Raw genomic sequence first — 19,642 nt, 5'->3', positions numbered from 1 at the left:
TGAGGGGGGCCGTCTTATTTGGGGATCCCGAGGTGGGAAGCCCGGGCGAGGGAACGCTTGTGCCTGGCAGACCCATCAGGGCGGGTTTGGGAGACGTTAAAGCTGGAACAAAGCAGAGAGACGGGTTCAGGGACAGGGAGAGAAAAAGCAGGATTTAGGCCTAAATGGTCAGCATGGCCCTGGTGAAGGAACCCCCCCCCGCCCCCCATAGTAACTTCCAAACACGGAATGTTTAATCTATTAATGTTCACGTACATATGTATCTCATTCGCTTTCTTTTTTCCTGCTGTGTTTTTCTTTTTCTAATTCTGTCATTTTAAAGTTGTCCTGCTGTTTGGTTTATTCACTAAGCAGACATTTAAAGGGAAAGCCTCCACTCCTATTGCCCCGTCATCTCCGAGAGGGACCCAAAGGGGCCCCACCAGACCCCTCCGGGAGCAGCCCCCTCTAGGGCACCCAGAACGGCAGGATCCCACTTGCAGGACAGTCTGAAAAGCTCAAAGGTTCCCGCTGAGATCAGGAAGGTGAGCCTAAGAAACCAGAAGTGGACGTGATTCAACAGGGTCAGGAGATGCACGGAGGGGCCACACCTCAGGCAGGGCATTGTTTTTTCTCAGAAAACAGACACTCAACGCCATAAAGCTCTTGTAGAAATCCACGTGGCTGCTATGGAGCAACGGGAGGGCTGGCAACGGAGCTTCCCCCATGCCGGCCTAAAGAGATGATAAGAAGCAAGGCCACCAGTAACCTCCCCATCCCACCTGCCTCCAGAGGCAGAGGGCTGATCCTTCTCCTCCGTCCTCGGGCTCCCTTCCCCTCCTAGGCTGCAAGAGGCTCTCAAGACGAGACCCCTCCCCACCCCCACCCCCCCCCACCTGAAAAGGAAGTGCCTCTAGCAGAGACTCCTCCTGCCTCCGCAGGGGCGTGCTTCATCCACGTTCTCCCCTCCTCCCATTTTGGACGGCCAAACTGGGAAGTTCGCGAGACAGGTGCAACTCACCTGTATTGGAAGGAGTGAAGCCAGGCAGGGATGGGCTGTTCAAACCTGGTAACAGGACCGGAGGGATGCTCTGAAGGGCTGCTGGGTAGCTGGCAGGAATGTTCAAAGCCTGCAAGGGGGGACTGTCAAACATGCCTTGTTGCTGAGCCGCCAGGCCAAGGGCTTCATTGGCCTTCTTGAGTCGGTCCAGCTCTTGTTGCGCCATCAGCTGGCGGACAGTGGCCGGGTCAAAATACTCCTTCTCTTTGTCCAGCTGACTCCCAACCGTCTCTTTCACTTTGGAGATGTGCTGCTCAGAGAAGATGTGGTCCCGGACAGATAGGCGGGCACCGTACTTGATGCCACACAAGGTGCACTCGGTTTTTGGCCCCTCGTAGCCACTTTGATTAATGCCAAAATGCTTGGCCATGTTGAGCTTGGCTTTCTTTTCTTTGGCTCGGGCGTTCTGGAACCAGACCTGGATAACTCTCTTGGGGAGCCCAATGTCATTGCCCAGGACCTCACACTCCAGCATGGTGGGGGTCCTGTAATCGCTGAAGCAGGCCTTCAGGACTTTCAGCTGGAGGTTGGTCATCTGGGTCCGGAAGCGCTTCTGTCCTGGCCGATCCCCGCCATCCCCGGCTTTGCCTGCCGAGCCGCTGGTGCCCGGGCTAGGAGAGCAGGGGTCTGCCAGGCTTGAGGTCTCGCTGTAATCCACGGTGCCTTCGTTGTCGTACTCCTTGCTGTGGAAGCTGGGAGCTGGGCTCACCAGGCCCGAGGAGAGTCTGTCTTCGTACTCTGACATGGCTAACATGGCCGCCTTGGTCAGACCCTCGCTTGGCCCCAAGCTCCCCCTGGCTTCTGTGAAGACCCCTGTAGCGCTGTCGTTGTCTGCATTGGTCTCGTCCCCCGTCGTCGTGTCTGTGAGGGCTGTGTTGACGGAAGAGCAGTCGTCGTTGTCCAGCTTGGCTTGGTCAAAGCTCAGGTGGACCGAGGACACCGAGGGACTCTCCAAGTCTTCCACGCCTTCCACCTTGATGGAGGACGGGCTCAGCAGGGTCTGCGGAGACAGCTCGAGAGACTTGCTGCCTGGGGAGAGGGGGATTCCCTGGCTGTCACTGCTACTGCCGGGGGCAGACAGCTGTGCAAAGTTGGCCCCGTCAAAGAGGTCTCCTTTCCCCAGGAGGCCCCCCACTCCTCCTCCTTCACAGTCCAAAAGCATGGCTGACAAGGCCAGGTTGTATCCCGCCCGCTTGGCTTCATGCCAGTGCCGAGATCGGATATGGGCTTCCAGGGCGGTCTTGGCTTTGAAGAGGGCCCGGCAGAAGGGGCACCGCCGGTGGGCTTGAGCAGGCCCCACTGCTCGGAACTGCCCTTTCCTCTCCCGGGCGCGGGTGTTCTGGAACCACACCTGCACCACCCGCTTCTTCAAGCCCACTTCGTGGGCGATGTGGTCGAGCATCTTGCGTGTGGGGTTGGAGTCCAGGAGGTATTTTTGGTACAGCACTTCCAGCTGCTCAGGGGTGATGGTGGTCCGGAGGCGCTTATCCCGCTGGGGCTCCTCTCCCCCAGCGCCGCCATCGTTCCCGACTGGGCTGACCCTGGCTTTCTCCTCCAGCTTCCTCTTCAGGCTGCTCATGGTGGCGGTTGGGGTGGAGGGCGAGGTGGCCGAGCTCATGGGCAGCTGGGAAAGGGTCCCAGAGAGCAGCTGGCTAGCCAGCAGTGGGTTACTGGGGTCAAAGAGCATGAAGGGCAGGTCGAACTGAGGGTGGAGAAACTGGCCCTGAGTGCTCAGGAAGTGCAGCTGCTGGTGTTCTTGCCAGTGCTCAAAGGAAGGGAAGGCCAGCTTGCACTGCTTACACTGATACGGAACAAGCTGAGGGGGCAGGCTGGCCAGCTGCTGCGCAATGGGCGTGGCCAGGGGCTTGTGAGGCAGGTGAGACAGCTGGGCGGGGGGAGGGCTTGCCTGGGGCGGGCCCCCCTGCAGAGGGTGGGCCGGCTGCTGCTGGAGGGGCGGGGAGGCCTTTGGGTGCACCGAGCTCAGCTTCAGCTCTTCTTGGTCCTGCGCCGGGACCTGCCCATCTCGCTTTGGTTGCCGCTGCTTGTCTGGAGCCGGGCTTTGTTGCGCGGCGCTTGAAGGCTCCGGGTGCTTTGGTTTCTCATCGGCAGCGTTTGCTTTAGGCTGGCAGGCAGCAGGGCAGTCGCTATCCGCCTCGGTGGTACTCTGTGACGGAAAGGCCGCGCTGGCGGAGGAGGTGGGCGTGCCGTAAGCCTGGGAAGGCATCGGGGTGCTGCAGGTGGAGCTGCTGGGCGTCAGGAGCTCCGTAGCGTCCATGGAGTCTTCGTTCTGGCTGTCCTCCTGCCCGTCTTCGTCTTCGTCCTTGTAGCAGAGCTTCTTCTGATGTTTGATCAGGTCGAAGATGCGCTGGAAGACTAAGCTGCACTTCTTGCACTGGTAGTTCAGGTTGCTCGTCCGGATGTATCGGTCGTTGGTCAGCTCCCGTCGCTCCCCTTCTTTGCCTTCCCCCTGATTCTCGTAGTTCTTCCTGGCTTTCTGGCGAGCGTTCTGGAACCACACCACGATCACCCGAGTTGGGAGGTTCAGCAGGTTGGACAGCTGCTCAAACTCGTCATCCTTGGGGTAAGCGTTGGCGTCAAAGAAGTCCTGCAGCACCCGAAGCTGGTAGTCTGTGAAGCGGGTTCGGGAGGACCTCTTGCTCCCCCAGTACTCGTGCTTCTGAGGCTCCGGAGAAGACGGCCGGGAGTCCACTTTCAGGTCCTCCAGGCTGGTGATGGGAGGGTTGCTGAAGTTGTACGGCGAGTCCTTGTTGCGCTGGCGCTCCTTGAAAAGCGTATTTCGGAACCAGTGTTTGATCACCTTCTGGGGCAGACCAGATTTCTCGGCCATCTCCTTGATCTGCTCCTCACTGGGGGAATTGTTGATGTCAAAATACTGCCTCAAGACCCGGAGCTGCTCGTCGGTGATTCGTGTCCGTGGCCTCTTGTTCTGCTGCTGCTGCTGCTGCTGCTGCTGCTGCTGCTGCTGCAAGAGGCCCTGGTTGAGCTGGTGCTGGTACAGCTGAGCCAGCTCTGCTGGTAAAGAGTCGACGGGGGCAAGCTGGGGCGGCAACTGGGCCGGCAGGGCTTGCAAAGGCATGGTGGGCATCATGAGTGGCGAGAAGAGAGGCAGCTCCATCGGCAGAGGGAGGGGCTGTGTGTGGGGCAAGGGAGGCGGATTGGGGGCGAGGGAGGGAGAGGTCATGGGGGAGGCAGAGACCTGCAGGGTGGGCGTGGAAGGGGGCTGGGGAGGGGCAGCAGTCACGGCGGGGGCAGGAGGGGGCGGTGGGGCCGGCTCAGGCGTCAGGGACGACCGCAGCGGGTAGAGCTGGTCGTAGTGCTCTCGGTACTGCTGGGCAAAGCTTTCCAGCTGCTGGAAGGGCAGGTAGTGCTGGTGGACGTGTTCCTGGTGGGTCTTCAGGATGAGCACGTTGGAGAAGAACTTGCTGCAGGACTCGCACTCCAGCCTCTCCAGGCCGATGCCCTGCTCGACCCTCCCGGCCGCCTTCTGCTTGTTCTCGTTGTACTGAATGACCAGCTCAAACCCAAAGTTCTCCAGCAAAGCTTTGGTGGCGTTCCCACGAGCATCCACAGCAATGCGGGGAGGGAGCCAAGGCGCCTCCTCGGGGCTGCTCCCGGCTGCTTCTGTGGGCCCCGCTGGGTCAGCCTTCTCCTGGGCCTTGCTGGCCTCAGGCAGGGGGGGCTCTTGGCAGGAGGGGCTTCTGCCGCCCTTCTCTGCCATCTCCTGTTCTCGCTGGGCCTCCTTTTCCTTCGCCACAGACTTGGCCTTCTTGTCCGGGGCCACGCTCGGTGGGACGGGCACACATGGAGGCTGTGACAGTGGAAGCGGCGGCTGCTGCTGCTGCTGCATCATCTGCGGGTGGCTTGGCTGTGGAAGCTGGGGTTTCAGATCCTCCAGCAGGCCCAGCGTCAAAGTGCCGTTGGTCATCGGCAAGCGCACCTCGGCGTTCAGTTGCAACTCGGCGCTGGGGAAATAGAAGGGGAAGAGTAGCTGCTGCTGCTGCTGCTGCAGGAGGGCCTCTGGGACCATGGGGAAGTGGGGCAGGAGCGCAGGGCTGAAAAGCTGGGCCTGCAGAAGCGATGCTTGCTGCTGCAGCTCTTGCTGCAGCTGGGCCTGCATCAGAGAGTTGGGCGGTGGGGGCAGCGGCTGGCGGCACGCAGGCGCATCTCCTGGCTTCTTACGATTGGTCTCTTTAGGTTCTGAAGGACTCAAGGGGGCTGCAGGCGAGTGGCTGCTCCGGATGGGCAGGTTCAGAGGAGGCTGCCCTGTGGGGTCGCAAGAAGCCTGGCTGAGAAGAGGCGGAGTAGAGCCGGTGCTACCCGTGCTTATGTTGCTCTGGGGGGCAGCGGAGGAGGAGGTGAGGCTCGTGGTGCCGGCCCCCAAGGGGCTGGGCATGGAGGAGCCCAGGGAAGCACTGCTGTGGCCACTGCCGCTGACTGCTTCCAGCTTAGCTGCTCGCGCCTTGGTCTGATGCAGCACAGAGCGCATGTGGATCTCCAGGGTGGAGCTCTGGCTGTAGGCCACGCTGCAGATGCTGCACTTGAAGGGCTTGTGGTCGGGGCTACTGGTGGCCTCGGACTGGCTGGCGGAAGACTCCTGCAGGGCCCTCTTCAGCTTGTGCAGGTGGGAAACGGAATTGTAGTGGACCAGGAGGATGTTCTTCTGCGTGAAGGATTCTTTGCAAACGGTGCACTTATAGGGGCGGGCTGGGTCCAGGAATTTTTCCAGGGTGAAATTGGGGCCCTTCCGGAAGGGAAGAGCCCGTTTTGGTTCTGAGCCAGAGTCTTCCTGGAGGGACCCGCAGTCGCTTCCCACAGGGCTTTGCTTGTCTTCCTGGTCGCTGTTCTCCTCCTCTTTCTCCTCCTCCTCCGTCGTCATCACGGGGTGGTCCTCAGCCAACGGAAGGTCCCCCACGGCGAACAGTTCGCCGTTGACCAGCAGTCCGCTGTGCAGCTGCTGGATGTCGGCTTCGCTCAGGTCCAGGTGGCTGGCTTCCAGGTGCTTCCTGAGGGCCTGGAAGGTGCGGAAGCTGCGTTGGCAGAGGCAGCACATGGTGGCTGCCCGGATGGCGTGGTAATGGGAGTGCAGCTGGAGCTTTTCGACGGTCTTGAAGGCCAGGCTGCACTGGTTGCAGCGGTACTTGTAGACGTGGCGATCGGAAACAGGAAGCTGTGGCCGCCTGCCGTGGGTCTCACCGAAGTGGGCCTGGAGGGCAGAGGAGGTCCTGAAGCCCTGGCCGCAGCCCTTCTTCCAGCAAAAGAAGCCCGTCTCCTCCTCTCTGGCCCCGGGCTGCTCGGACGCCGCAGGCTTCCCTCCGCTGCTGCCATGCCTCACGGCCTCTGGCAGCAACCGCAGGCCTTTGCCCCCTTCCTCCGAGCTCTCTGTGGAAGGGGAACCAGAGCAAGGACTGGTCAGTGGTGGGGCACCCCTGTGCTTTGGTCCCCGCCTCCTCCTGGCCTAAAGTCATGTTCCCCTCTTGCCTGGCTCAGCTTCCCCTTTGAGCCCGGCCCTCCCTCCCTCCCTCCCTCCCTCCCTCCCTCCCCGCCCCAATTCTATCCGAGCTCTGTGCGTGTGCGTGTGTGGGCGTGTGCTGCTTCCCAATCCCAGCCCCCTGTGAGATTCTTCCTTTACGCCCCCCCTCCCCCTTTCTGGAATGAGCAAGGCAGAGGTGTGGATGCCAAGGCCAGCTCTGAGCTACCGCAGGCCCCAAGGGCCACCCCAGGGCCGAGGCCATGCCAAGGGCCCCGCCACTCCCTCTCAGGGGACACTTTGGCAAGGGCCCAGGGAAAAATGGGACTGACCGGGTGGCTGGAGGGGCTCCTCGTTTCCATCTCGATCCGCTGCCACTGCCGCTGCTGCTGTGGGGAACACGTTGCTAGGCATGACGGCCTCCGGCGTGGTCACCTGCCAAAGCGCCAAAGAAAACCAGGAGACAGCATTTAAAACCTTCTGCAAGGCGGGGAGCCTTCCAGCCCCAACAAAGCCCCCCCGGGGGGGGGGGTTGCACTTCAGCTCCTTCCGTTTTTTAAACAACATGCAAGCCCATCACGCCTGTCCCTGCGACTGCATTCAGACGGAACTCATGGCATCCACGGAATGAAAAGCACTGATGTTATTTCTCCACTTTGCACGATTCAAACTGAATTTGTAACGGTGTTTCTGCACAATTCTGGGGTATCCTGGGAGGAAGTGAAGCCGAGCGGCTGAGGATGCAAAAAGCCCTTAACTAAAGCTAAAGAGGTGAGGACGCGCCAGAGTCCTCAGCAAAGATGGCTGCACCCTTGTTCCTGGGGGTGACTTGGCCCTAAGGGAGCGCAAGCAAAGGAGCACAGCGGGGTCCAGGAAAGGAACAAGGAGGGAGGCTTCAGCTGCGTCAGCTGCACACGGGAGCAAAAGGAACCCTGGCAGGCCCCCCCCTTCTCCCCACCAATAGGCCCACCACTCAGGCCCCCTTCCCCCATGAACCCTTGGCCTGGGAGCCCACTCTGGACACGGACACACCCCCCACTCAGGGGACCTCCTCCCTCACTGCCACAAGTCCAGACTGTAGCTGGGGAGAAGACGCTCCAAGCTCAGGATTAGAAGCTCTTCCTCCCCCATCTCCCAGGCTGGAGAAAAGGAAGTTCCCTCCCGGGTAAACTCCACAGAGAGAATGGACGTCCTGGGAGGCTGGATCATCAAAAGCTCCAACCAGACCCAGATCTTCAAGCATGAAGACCCCTCACGGCTGCCACAAGTCCCAGCAACTCCTTTGGGAGGCCGGCAGGGAAGGGACCATGAGCCACCGGGGGGGGGGGGGGGGCTGCGGACAGTCCTGCCATGACAGCCAGCAGTAGGAAGTGGGTTGAAGAGCCGTTTGCGGAGTCTCTCCAGCCCTGACGGCTACGGGGGAGGCGGGCAGAACCACTCCTGAAAGGGAAGCCCTGCCGGGGGAACTGACCGCCATCCAGGGTTTCCTTCTGGACGCCTAGGAAAGAGGCCGGGAGTCCTGGGGATGACCGTCCTCCTCTCAAGCGAGTGCAAGGAAGGGAGCAGCCTGGATGGCTGGGCAGCCTTTGGCCCAGGGAGAAGGCCTTTCCCAGGAGCCCAGGGCCAGGCTGCTCCCACTGGGGTAGCCTGAGGAAAGGGACCAGAATCGGGGGCTGCTGGGTCCCACAAACTCCTCCATGCCTTTTCCAAGCCCTCCGGCACAGGGGACCTGAGAAATGTTTTCATGCAGGTTGACGAGGGAAGAAATGCAGGTGGCTACAAGGAACAATGGGAAGTCAGCCAAGTACGGAAGGCTCTTCTCTGCAAGGGCGAAAGGCAAGAAGTTCTCCCCCCCCCCACACCCACCCACGTCCAGGGGCGTCTTCATCCCAGGTCCCTCAGATCCCCACTTGGCTCAGTCGGCCCAGGGCTGCTCAGGCTTCCTGGGATCCCTTCTTCTCACACACACACAGAGGCAGAAACAAACGCAAAAACACACACACTGCTAACGCCCCCCCCCCCCCGAGCACCCATGGCCTCCTCCTCCTCCTCCTCCTCCTCCTCCTCCCCTCCTCCTCCTCTCCAAGGGGGCAAGAAAGGCTCTCCTCTCGGTTCCTCCCTCCCCTTGGAATATAATTGGCCCCAAATAAATTCTGCAGCCTGGAGGGGGAGGGGTGTTGCTGTGGGGAGGCAGCCAAAGGAGGCAATTTCCATCACAAAGACCCCCAGGCAGAGCCAGCCAGGAGGAGGAAAACTTCCTTAGGCACAGCATCAAGGTCGCTTCTAATTTGGGCCTCCTAATTGGCCAACGGGGCTCCAAATTAACAACGGCCGAGGACTTTCTCCACCGCCTCCTATCAGAAGGGGAAGGAGAGCCACCTTGGGTGGCTGGGAGGTCGGAGGACAGCTGACGGGAGGGGCGAGCAATGGGAGCAGGGGAAGCAGAGGGTGGGCTCCCCGCAGGGACTTCTGCCCAAGCCTCCACCCGCCCTCTGCACGAGAAGGCTGCAGAGAACCCAGGCCAGCCCCCAGTCCTGAAGCCAGGGGGGCCACTGAGCCAGAACACCCTCAGCTGGTATCAACAGGGCTCCTCATTCCTCCTCCCCCCTCTCCAGGTGGACTGCTCCCCCCTCCCTGGGATTTCACTATGCCCACCCCCCCACCCACCCCTCCCGCAGCACCAAGGGGGACCCAGCCCTTCCTCTCCACTGGAGAAGCCATGGAGGGATGTTGGAATCCAGAGCCCCCGAGCACAGCACACCCTCGCCTGGCCCCATTGCCCAGGAGGTTCCTGGCTGCAGCAGCACAATCTGCCGGGGAACTGCGAGCCCCCCCCACCCCCCCCGCCCCCGGACCCAGCTGGGTATCTCAGAGCTGAGGCTATTTCCAGGGAGTTTCTCGGGTTAAGGAGGAGCCCTGTCCCAGCAGCCAGGAGGAGGGGGGACCTCTGCCACGCCTGTAGCGGCCGCAGCCTCCAAGTCCAGCCCCGGCCCTTTGCCCAGGGCCAAATTGAGATGGCTGGCAGCGGACGAGGTCCTCTTCCCCAGGGGCCTGGGGGCCAGGACGTTCCCGTGGAAAGGGGCCACCTCCCCCGTTCTCTCCTGGGCCCAGTCGTCGTCCACTGCTGGCAAGCACTGCAGCCCAAACGCACCTCTCGCCTCACGGGGGCAGCCCTGGGCACCGTTCTCAGCACAGGGGTCCTCTCAGGGAAGTGGGGACGAGGGGGGAATCCCTCGGAAAGAGCCCCAAAAGGAGGCTGCGGAGAAGGTCACGGTGGATCCTAGGCCTCCGTGGCAGCCGGAGGAGGCCTCCCGGTTCCACAGCGGGGTCTTCTGACCCCTCCAAGCTTCCCTTCCCTCTGCTTTCCCGAAGCTCCTCCTCTCGGTGCCCGCCTGGATGCCTTGAACGTGTCCTGCGGTGGAGGGGCCCCAAAATCCCCCCCGGAACTAACCGTCAAGAGGAGCTTTTCCACACAGTCGGGAGACACGCTGTGCAGGTGGGTCAGGTGCAGCTTCAGGTGGAGCTTGTTGCTGAGCAGGTCCTGACAGAGGGGGCACCTGAGCATCGGCTGGATGGAGTGCTGGGTCACGACGTGCACCCGCAGCCGGTTGACATCCGGGTTGCTGTACTTGCAGTAGAGGCAGTGGTACACCTGGGGGCAGAAGAGAGCAGGTGCCGACAGGGGTGGGAAGGGGACCGGGTGACAGTACAGCCTGCCCCACCAGCCGGTCCCTCACGGCTTTTCTCAGGGCTCCCTCCCCCTCCCTCCCTCCCTCCCCCTCTGTCCCTCCCTCCCTCCCTCTCCCTCCCTCCCTCCCTCTCCCTCCCTCCCTCTGCATGCTGGCACTGGGCTGCCCAGAGACGCGAAGGCAGGGCATTCTTGCTTCAGCGCAAGAGCGAGGTGAGGCTTCTGAGGCGCCAGGGCCACCCCGGCATCTCACCTGCTCTAGCTTGGCCTCGTCCGATGGCGTGGGCCATCTGGGGACAGGTGACGCCGAGTGTCTTGAAAACGAAGGGTGCTTGGAGGGCAGCGAGGGCTCTGCTGGCTCCTTCTCAGCCTGGGGACCTTCAGCTGCCAAAGAGATAGAAAGACCGCTCTGTGAAAACAGGGTCCGATGGCCTCGGTGGGCAGGGGGAGAGGCTGCAGGAGCCTCGGCCCAGAGCACTCCCCCCCCATCCCTGCCTTCCTCCCACTTCAGCCTCAGCCAAGGGGCTCCTGGGGAGGAGCGCAGTTTTCTGTCACCCACAAGGTGAGTAGTTGGGGCTGAAGCTGCTGCCAGCCTCCCCCCCACCCCCACCCCCGCAGCTGGGCCTGAGGATCCTATGGCCAAAAGCCAGGAATCTCCCCATTCGAGCGCCTGCAAGGGGCTCCTGTCTGTACACAGAAGGACTCAGGCTGTGCCCATCCAGTGAACCAGCCCCACCTCACCCACTGGGTGCCCGGGTCACTGGAAGGCTCCCCCCGCCTTCCCCGTCCCTCAACCACCCCTCCTTTCCTGCCTCTGCCATGCTGGTGGTAGGGAGGGGGCTGAAAAGAGAGAAGCAGGTGGCATTCCTAGACTCTCCTAGGGCTGCTCTAGGAATTCTTCTCCTCTTCACTGGCAGCAGGAAGGGTGGACTGGCCAGGAGGGGTTCAGCCCCAAGCAGCCCTGGGCCTCCATACGTATGAAGCCCCCTCTGAGCCCAAGTCCTGCTCCCTGGGCCCCAGCGCTGTGTGCGTGAAACAAACCGGGCCTTGCCAGGGGCCCTCTGCTGCCCTGCCACCTTCTCTGGGTTTCCCACATCCCACATGCTCAGTGCAATGCAGCCACACGCCCTCTTTGTGAAGCCCCGTGGACGGCTCCTCCCTCTGCCCCGTTCCTCTGCTTGCCCACGGCTGGCTCCGAGTGGGTAAAACACCCGAGGGCGATGTGTGTGAATACAAGCCCCCTCTGAAGGGAGGGATTCGTTCTCCCTCCTTCAGCTTCGCACTAGCCGCTTGACGGACAGATAAAGCAGCACTCAAATCCACCTGAGACCCCATCGGAATCTGCGCTCCGGTTGGAAACACGAGGGACAAGATGGGCGGAGGGAGGGAGGCGTACATGGAGCAGCAGGAGCCAGCAAGGCCTCTGCCCACCCTGCTCACCTGCCCACGTGGCCTGGTCCTGGTCAGCCACGCTCTCCACTTCTTTGGCTGCCTCATCAGGGCTTGTGGCCACCTCGCCGAGTCCTTCCGCATCTCCAATGAGCTCCTCTGGAGGGGACGAGAGCGCCAGAGGCAACCTGAGGCCTCCTGCAGCTGGCTCAGTCGCCGGCCCCGCCCAGAGTCAGGAGAGGCCCTGCCAGGAGCCTTTCCCAACCTCTGGGGGCCCGGTGGCCAGCTCCCCATGCTCCCCAGCCCTCAAGAAATGGAAGCGCCTCTTAGGCAGAGAGAAACACCCCCCCCCCGAGGATTAAATCCCAGCCTTCTGCACCCCCCCCCCCCGAAGCCCTGAAGCAGCCTCAGCAGGCGTTTCCTGAGAGGGAGGGGAGGAGAAGCCCCTGGACTAAGAGGGGGAAGGAAAGACACACAATCAGCAGGAGTCACTTGGGGGGGGGGGAGAGAAAGAGGGAAGGGAGGGAAGGGAGGGCTTATTTCTTGGCCACAAAACCAAGAATTCCCAGAGGTTTCTCGGACGGAGGCTCTGGGGAACGTCAGCAGGGCCTCAAAAGGAAGGAAGCACCAGCAGGGGCCCCTTCAGGGCAGAAGGGAGCCTCCTTGAAGCAGCCGAAGGAGCCCACTTGGTGAGAAACGAGGAGGAGGAGGAGGAGGAGGAGGAGGAGGAATTCCATGGGAAAGGCCGCAGCTGAAGGCTCCAGGAAATGACGACCCCCATCCTGATTCTGTCTCTCTGCAGAAACAGGTCAGCCCTCAGCAGCCCTGCTCTCGGGCCCTGGGCCGCTCTCCTCCCACGGCAGATTCTGCAGCGAGAAGGACAGTCCGGGAAGCGGAAGAGCCAACCCCTTCTCTCCCTTCCCTGTGGCGGCAGGGACAGGGGACGGATGGGCACCCCCCCCCTCCGCTTAACAAATGGAAGCCCCCGACCAGCCTTTCCGCCTCTGTGGTGGGAGAAACCCAGCTGGAGGGGGCTCCTGGGACTCTGCAGCCCCCCATGGGCACCACCCCCTACCTGGGAGCAGAGGGCTGCCAGTCTGGGGCGGAGGGAATCCAGGAGAACTGCCCCAGAGGCTGGTCAACAAGATGAAGCAAAGCAGATCATTAGGATGCTTAAAAACCATGGAGGAGAATGCCAATTAAACGTGGGGAGGGGGGAGGAATTCTTCATAAACTGGACCCTCCTTGCCGGTTCCCTTCTCCGTGCCCGCATTGGACCGGCTGCCCCCATCCGGACTCAGCAGTGTCAGCAGCAAAACTGAGTGCCCGGGAGAGGAGACAGGGGAGCCTGTAGGTGGCCGGGATCCAGCCAGGCAAAGGGCCTTGGAGCCTTCTGCGGGTGGCCCCCTAGGCCGCCACCTTCGTGACAGGCTTTTGGGAAGTGCAGGGCAGAGCAACTGGGGCCAGGAAGCCTTCTTCTCACCCGCCTGAGCAGGGGTTCTTGCATTCCAGCCAGCCCCCTGCATTCCAGGGTGCTGCTCTCAGGGCCTCAGCGAACATGGGGAGGTTGGCATCAGAGGTACCAGGACCCCTCTTTGCCTTTGGGCAGGCTGGCCGGCTGCCCACCTGAAGAGTTTTCAGTGCGGTTGAATTACTGGAGATAAATCCTCCCTCTCAAGCCGGGGCACCGCCAGGCCCTAAACAGGCACACGCTGGACTCGTGTTCCCACGCAGGGAACCCTCTTTTGCCTCTCCCGCCCTTCGTGCTGGCAGACATCCAGATTTTAGGCAGCAGAGCCAGGTCTCCTCCCTCCCTCCCTCCAGCCCAGGGTCTCCCTCTGGGATTCAGGCCTCCTAGATGCTGGCTTGACAAAATGACAGTCCTTACCAACACGGCCAGGCTGGCGTGGCTGGGGAGGCAGAGGGCGGGAAGAGGAAAGTGGAGCACTGCGCTGGCTCCCCCCATAGCCCCCCCCGCCGGCATCCCATTCCAGAAGATTCAGCAGCCGAGAAACATGAGCTGTCACAAACCACAATCAAATTGGGTCTGAAATATTTAGCAGTGGCTTGGAAAATGCAATGGTGCAGCTCTGACAGGCGAGATGGGAACAGACACCATTTTCCATTATAATGGAAATATCCAGCCTGCTCTGAATATGTATAACCCAGAAAAATGTATTGATTTTTCTTTCAGCATTAAAAAAAAATTTGAAATACCCCGCAGCTGTCAAAAGCCTTTTGTTAAAAGCTCATCTTCCTGGAATGAGGTTTACCAGAAACAAGTTTTAATTGTGCACAGGCTGCTTCTTCGAAACGCAGCACCTTCTCCCATCCCGTCTCACCAGAACCAGCCCTCCCTCCCTCCCTCAGCCAACGGAAGGGGGAAGCCCCGGATCCGAGCCTTCCCAATCCCCTGGGCCACCTGCCATGTGCCGAGGCAGGGGAAGAATGCCACGGAAGGAGGGCCGGGCGAGCGCCAGGATGGCCACCGTTTCCCGTCCACCTGCAGAAGGCCTGGAGGGAAAAACGGGGAGCTTGCAGGAGGAAAGGGAGACTCCCGCCTTTTGCCTCTTCTCCCAAGGACGCAAGGACCACCGGAGGAAAAGCCTCCAATTAAGCACAGGGGTTCCTGGTTGCTGCACAAGACGGGCGCAGGAGCCCCCTCCCCCCACCTTCTTTGGAGATGTGATATTTTGCACTCGAGCCCCAGCCTCCCTCGGGGCCTCAAGCAAAGGATTATTTCCACCTCTCTCTTCTTTCTCCACCTCCTCTCCAAACTGCCCAGACTGACTCCCGTATGTGGCATCTGCATCTACAGCAGCCCCTTCCTTTGTTTTCTTCCCCCCATCTTCCCCTCCTCCCCCTCCCTTCCCCCTCACTTCTCAGGTCAGGCTCGGAACAAGGCCCTGAACCACCACTCTGCCTCCCTGCCCTCTTAAATGCCACCAAAGCACCTTCTTCTGATGGTCAACCCACAGAAATCTCCCAACTCGAAACCAGCATCCCTAACAGAGACCCCAAGGCTTTCCTGGAAGACTCCAAAGGCCCAACAAGGCTGGATTCCCAGCCACAAGCAGCACCCCAAAAGGGAGGCTGTCACTCAGAGGAAACCCTTCTTAGGGGCCCCTAGAGGGGGCCTTGGCAACCCCCCCCCCAGCTCTGACTGGCCGAGCAGACTCATCCTGGGTTAGGGTTAGGACAGAGCTGATTCTGTTGTAAGAGTGGATCTAGGTTGGATCCAGACAACCTGGGCTGATCCCTGTGGCACCAGCTGAATATTCCAGGTAACGCTTCAAGGTCATTCCCACAAACATACATTACAATGTCCAGCCACAGCGTGACCAGCGCATCAATAAGAGCAAGCAGGACGCCACTTTCCCAGAGGAGCCCAACTGGCCTAGCCGTGGCCTCCACTGGCTGTGCAGGCAGGAGTCATGAACCTCAAGCCAGCCACCCCCGCGGGAGCATGGAAATAGGCCATCCTTGGGCTCAGTTGGGTTCAAATGCATTAACCATTTAGGCACTAGGATATTAGCAGTTAAAAGTATGTCATTCTGGCAAATTATGGCATTTTCCTTTTTCACACCAGGTGTTCTCTGAGTTGGCATAGAACACAAAGCTCCCCTGAATGGAACAGAGAGGAGGTTCATGAGATCGTCAGAGAGACCATTTCCATCCATTCCATGGCAGCCCATCCAGAAGAGCCAGGAAACATTAGCAGCTCCTGGGCAAATGGCTCTTGGGGGAAGGCAGAGAAGGGACGTTTGGGAAAGACCCCCCTCCCTCCCTCCAATTTATCTATGGAATAGAGGCCAGCCAGCCTCTCCCCTGGCTTTCCCGACATCCCAGGAGCAGGATGTTCACTCTGATGAGCTGCAGCATTCCTGGGCAATCCAGAGCAGAATCCAAAAGGAATGGGGCAAGCAGGAGGTGCCTGGACAGCTTCTGCGGCTTCCTTTCTCCAGCCGCTTTCTCCACTAGTGGCTCTTAGGTTTCCCAAGAAGCTCCATGGGAAAGACCAACCTGCCCCCTCGAGGCCAGAAGGGATGTGCTCCCCTTGCTTCTGTCTGGAGACGGATTCCTTCAGCACGTTTCAACTTCAATGGTTGTGGTGTTTTTTTAGAAGAGAAATCCACAGAAGGAAGCCACACACCAATTTCTTTCTCTTCGGCTAAAACCTGCCAAAGTCCCTGACTGACTCTGGAGAGCACGGCCAGCCTCTGCAGCTCAGCTCCTCCAAGGCAAGCCGGGCTGTGGAGAGCCCCCCCCCCCCGAGGGCTTCTCTGCTGGGGACCCTTCTTCGTCTCCTCCCCCTGGAGTGCCCTGCCAGGCTCCAGAAGAGCCTGCGCTTCTCTTGCCTCTCCGTTCTAGCAGCCCCGTGACTGAAAGGAAGCAGTCAGGCGCACCCAGGCGAGGCTGCTGATGGGGCAAGTGGCAGGTGTTGAGAGGGGGCCGTCTAGCACGCAATCCCCATCGCACCTTCTTGAAATGGGCTCAAGCCAGGACTCACAGCCTTCCTTGGGAGCGTCTTTGGAAGGCTGTCGGAACTGGAGCCACCCATTGGATGCTGTCCCCCGTCTGCGCTGCTCCTCACACCAAGAGGCGTGCTCCCGCGATCACACTTTTTCCCGAGTGCAGATGGAGACAGGGGAAGGCGCTTCCATCACTGTCTGCATGGAGCCCTATTGATCTCACCCAGTGTCTTCAAAATTGTTTATAATCAATATGCAAATCACTCCTAGCATCGATCTGGTATTAATTTTCAATTAGAGAATCCACCAGGGGTCTCCCAAGGTCAATACCTAACCGTGAAAAGGAAGTGCCAGAGTGAAATATCGGTGTTGGTGCTCAGAGACCCTTCGGCAGCTTCCCGCAGGCTCTCGTCTGCCGCCCCCACTTCCTCCTGGACAGAAGCAGCCACCGAATGGCTTCCTCCTCTTTCATCTTCCGCCACTTCCGCCTCTTATTTCCCACAAAGGCAGAAGGCCCTGCTCACACCTGTCCATTCTCAGAGCGGACATTTTGTTTGCTACACCTGAACCCAAAGATTGGAGAGTTTGCCATCTATTTTGACCCATCGACTCCACGGAAACTATCAGCTGATGATATCAAAATATCAGGAAACCCAGTGATGGGAAGGGGTAAACTGTCCTCGTGGTAGTGCCAAAGCAGAAGGCGGCGAGGCCCTTCTTGGTTCAAAGAAAGCATAAATCAATGTGTGATAAATGAGCCCTTCTCAATTCGTGGCTTAAGCAGCTCAGACACCTTACGTGGGAACTCAGTGTAAACCACCAAAGCTTCAATAAAGTCTTTAAAACTCACTATAAATGAAATTGTACCAGTATGCCTATAAAATATAAGCCAGTTTCCCAGTGTCTTCTCGAGTTACACAACGAAGATTGTGCTGTTATAAAATTAATTAGAAGAAACTTTACAGCACCTCAGTGGTAGCTGGAGGATGCTATAAGACGACTCAGCGGTTCTCAATCGGGGGTCCTCAGACCGCCAGGGGGCTGCAATGTCATCCCAGGCTTGAAGAAATGTTGTGATTTAAATCTTAAGTCTTGGGGGGGGGGGCGTCCATGGCCACGAAAGGTATTTAAAGGGGAGGGGGGGGGTCCTCCGGGGTGAAGAAAAGGTTGAGAACCTGTAATAAGAGGCTCTAAGTCCCCAATGAGGAAACCGCCGTAAAGTGGCCTTCCTCTTCTTGCATGGACCCACTAAGATTCTTTGGTAGAATGACCAGGGCATATCGGGGTCCTCAAGACAGGGACGTTTGCCAAATGTGATGACAGCAGAATATTTTCCTTTCAATAAATCTGGTTAAAGGTGAATCGGAGAAGTTTATTGTTTTGTTCCAACGGAAGAAAACGTTTATGGTCCAGCCGTGGAATCCTTGATGCCCTCTGAGCTGTTTGCTTTCAGACGTTTCATTACCTGACTAGGTGATATCATCAGTGCACTGGCAATTTTACCCCGTCGGACAATGAGTCATCTACAAGAAAACAGCCGTGCTCAGAAAGCATCAAGGACTCCACGGTTCTTTTAGATTTTAAGCGGCTGCCGAGAGCCCTGGGCGGAGGGCAGAGAAGGTGGCGGGCAAATGGTCTTAAGTGCATTAGATAGGTTAGCACAAAGTGGGGAGGGGGGGGAGGGGGGGAGGGCAAGGCCGTAGACCGAAGGCTGAGAAAGCTTGGGCCCCTCAGGCGTTTGATTTCTGACGGCCTGTAACAGCCCATGGACCACTGCCTAATTGGTTCAGCTAATTGGTCTACGCATAATGTTAATTACCATGTTTCTCATTAATGGATGAAATCTTTATTGGTTTCATTGATTAGCAGGACTCGTTAGCTAGCTTAACCAATGGCAGATGTAACAAGTTCTCTTATTGGCATATCAATTAGCATAATCAATTCCCTCTCCTGCTCGTTAGGAGCTGAAGCCAGAGCCAAGCCAGGCTTCTCCAAGGGAGCCTCCGTCCCAGATGCAAATCCTGCAAATCCCCGGGTGGAACTCCTTCCTCTGTGGAGAAGAAGGGGCCCTTTTGCACGGCATCCTCTCTGGCCAAGGGACCGGATTTCCTTCCTGCTGCTCAGGACGCCCTGAAACGCCACCCTTGCCGGTCCTTGGTTTCGCATGTGCCCTGTGCGCCTCCCCGCGGATGGGCCAGGCCGAGAGGAGAGAAGGGGAAGCCTTGCAAGCAAAGGGAATCGGGGAAGCTCCCCCTCCGTTCTCCAGCAGGACCAGAATCCTCAAACACCCAGCAAGGCAGCAATATCTCCCTGAAGGGAATTCATAACACAGGGCAGACTCTGGTCCTCCTCGCCATACCCCAAAAGCAGTGGCTAAGCTAATTATCCCGATTATCCCGTCCTGGTGCCAGCTCCAATGACCTTCCTCTCTGCCCAGAGCCTGTGACTGAAGAAGCTACCTTTGGAGCACCGTAATTACCGCTTTCCCTTTCAAACTTCTAACTGGAGATCAATGCTGCATTTTAAGACTCATTGATTTACAATTAGCCCAGCTTTCCTACTAAAGCGTTCTCAAGCAGAGTTTACTTTTATTTTATTCTGAAATCTCTGGGATCTGGTTCTTGGATTTCACCTTCTCTGGAGGCTGAAGAGAGAAGAGAGGCATCTAAGTTAGAGAAGGAAGGCACCTGGGCCACACTGAGGGCCAGCGGAGAAAAAGGGACCCAGCCAGTGGAGGAGGAAACAGGAGCGTCCGAGCATCCCTGGCCAAGTCAAGAGGCCCACCTAATTGACCCAAGGAACGCCAAGCTCTTCCCTCCTCCGCCTGCCTCCCTCGCTAGCTGCATCCAGGGAGGGAGGCCGGCCGCCTTTTGCACAGCAGCAGCAGCAGCAGCAGCAGCAGCAGCTAAAAATAGTCGGGAAGGTTCGGCTGTGAGCAGCCAGCAGCCCCCCTGCGGGTGCAGAAGGGAACAGAAGTCAGCAGAGCAACTGAGCCTTTGATGCCAATGGCTTCTCTGGCACAAAGGGAGCAGCAGAGAGGTGGGTTCTCCTGTCTTCTCCCCAGCTGGGCTAAGGGCGAGGGGCTGAGACCCCAATCCTTGACTGCAGCGAATGCAACGTTCTGCAATTAGCTACCAAAAGACCACCCAAATCTCCTGCCCTTGGGCAGCCCTCCCGACATTCAGGGAAGGGCCGTTTCGCTATCAGGAGCACCCGAAGTGTTCCCAAAAAAGAAGCTTCGTTTGCATCTCCTAATAATCCTGCCAGACACTGCGGTGAACTTCGCACCCGCTTCCTTTTCTCATCACTCGGCTCAACTTTCTTCCCCTTCTGCCCCTTTCATAGAAAACAAACCAACCTCACTTTAAAAATATGGAATTAAGGCCCAGCATCACAGGGAAGTCGACAGCACTGATCTGAACAAGGTCTCTGGGCACAGAATCCGAGTCTCCTTCACCTTCTGTGTCGGTTCCGGTGCAAAACCATTGAAGGAAAGGCCTAGGCGATGCATTCCTTTGCATTCCTTTCACACATCCCCCCCCCCCCGGGCTCTCTCTCCCTCTCTA

At 59.0% G+C, this 19,642-nt stretch overlaps 1 protein-coding gene across 1 annotated transcript in view; it reads right to left on the bottom strand.

Annotated features, from left to right (window-relative positions):
- ZFHX3 (zinc finger homeobox 3) overlaps positions 1–19,642 on the bottom strand; it is a 73,373-nt gene that overhangs the window by 4,350 nt on the left and 49,381 nt on the right. Inside the window, 6 exon segments of the mRNA XM_087729020.1 lie at positions 1–102; positions 1,001–6,439; positions 6,860–6,962; positions 9,979–10,179; positions 10,469–10,599; positions 11,656–11,763. Coding sequence (XP_087585146.1) covers positions 1–102; positions 1,001–6,439; positions 6,860–6,962; positions 9,979–10,179; positions 10,469–10,599; positions 11,656–11,763 — 6,084 coding nt within the window.

This window comes from Thamnophis sirtalis, unplaced genomic scaffold (assembly GCF_051295495.1).
Source record: "Thamnophis sirtalis isolate CommonGarterSnake01/CBP01778 unplaced genomic scaffold, rThaSir2_p1.2 scaffold_14, whole genome shotgun sequence".
Lineage (NCBI taxonomy): Eukaryota > Metazoa > Chordata > Lepidosauria > Squamata > Natricidae > Thamnophis > Thamnophis sirtalis.
Note: the sequence above shows the minus strand (reverse complement) of the source record. Positions and strands in the feature narration are given on the sequence as shown.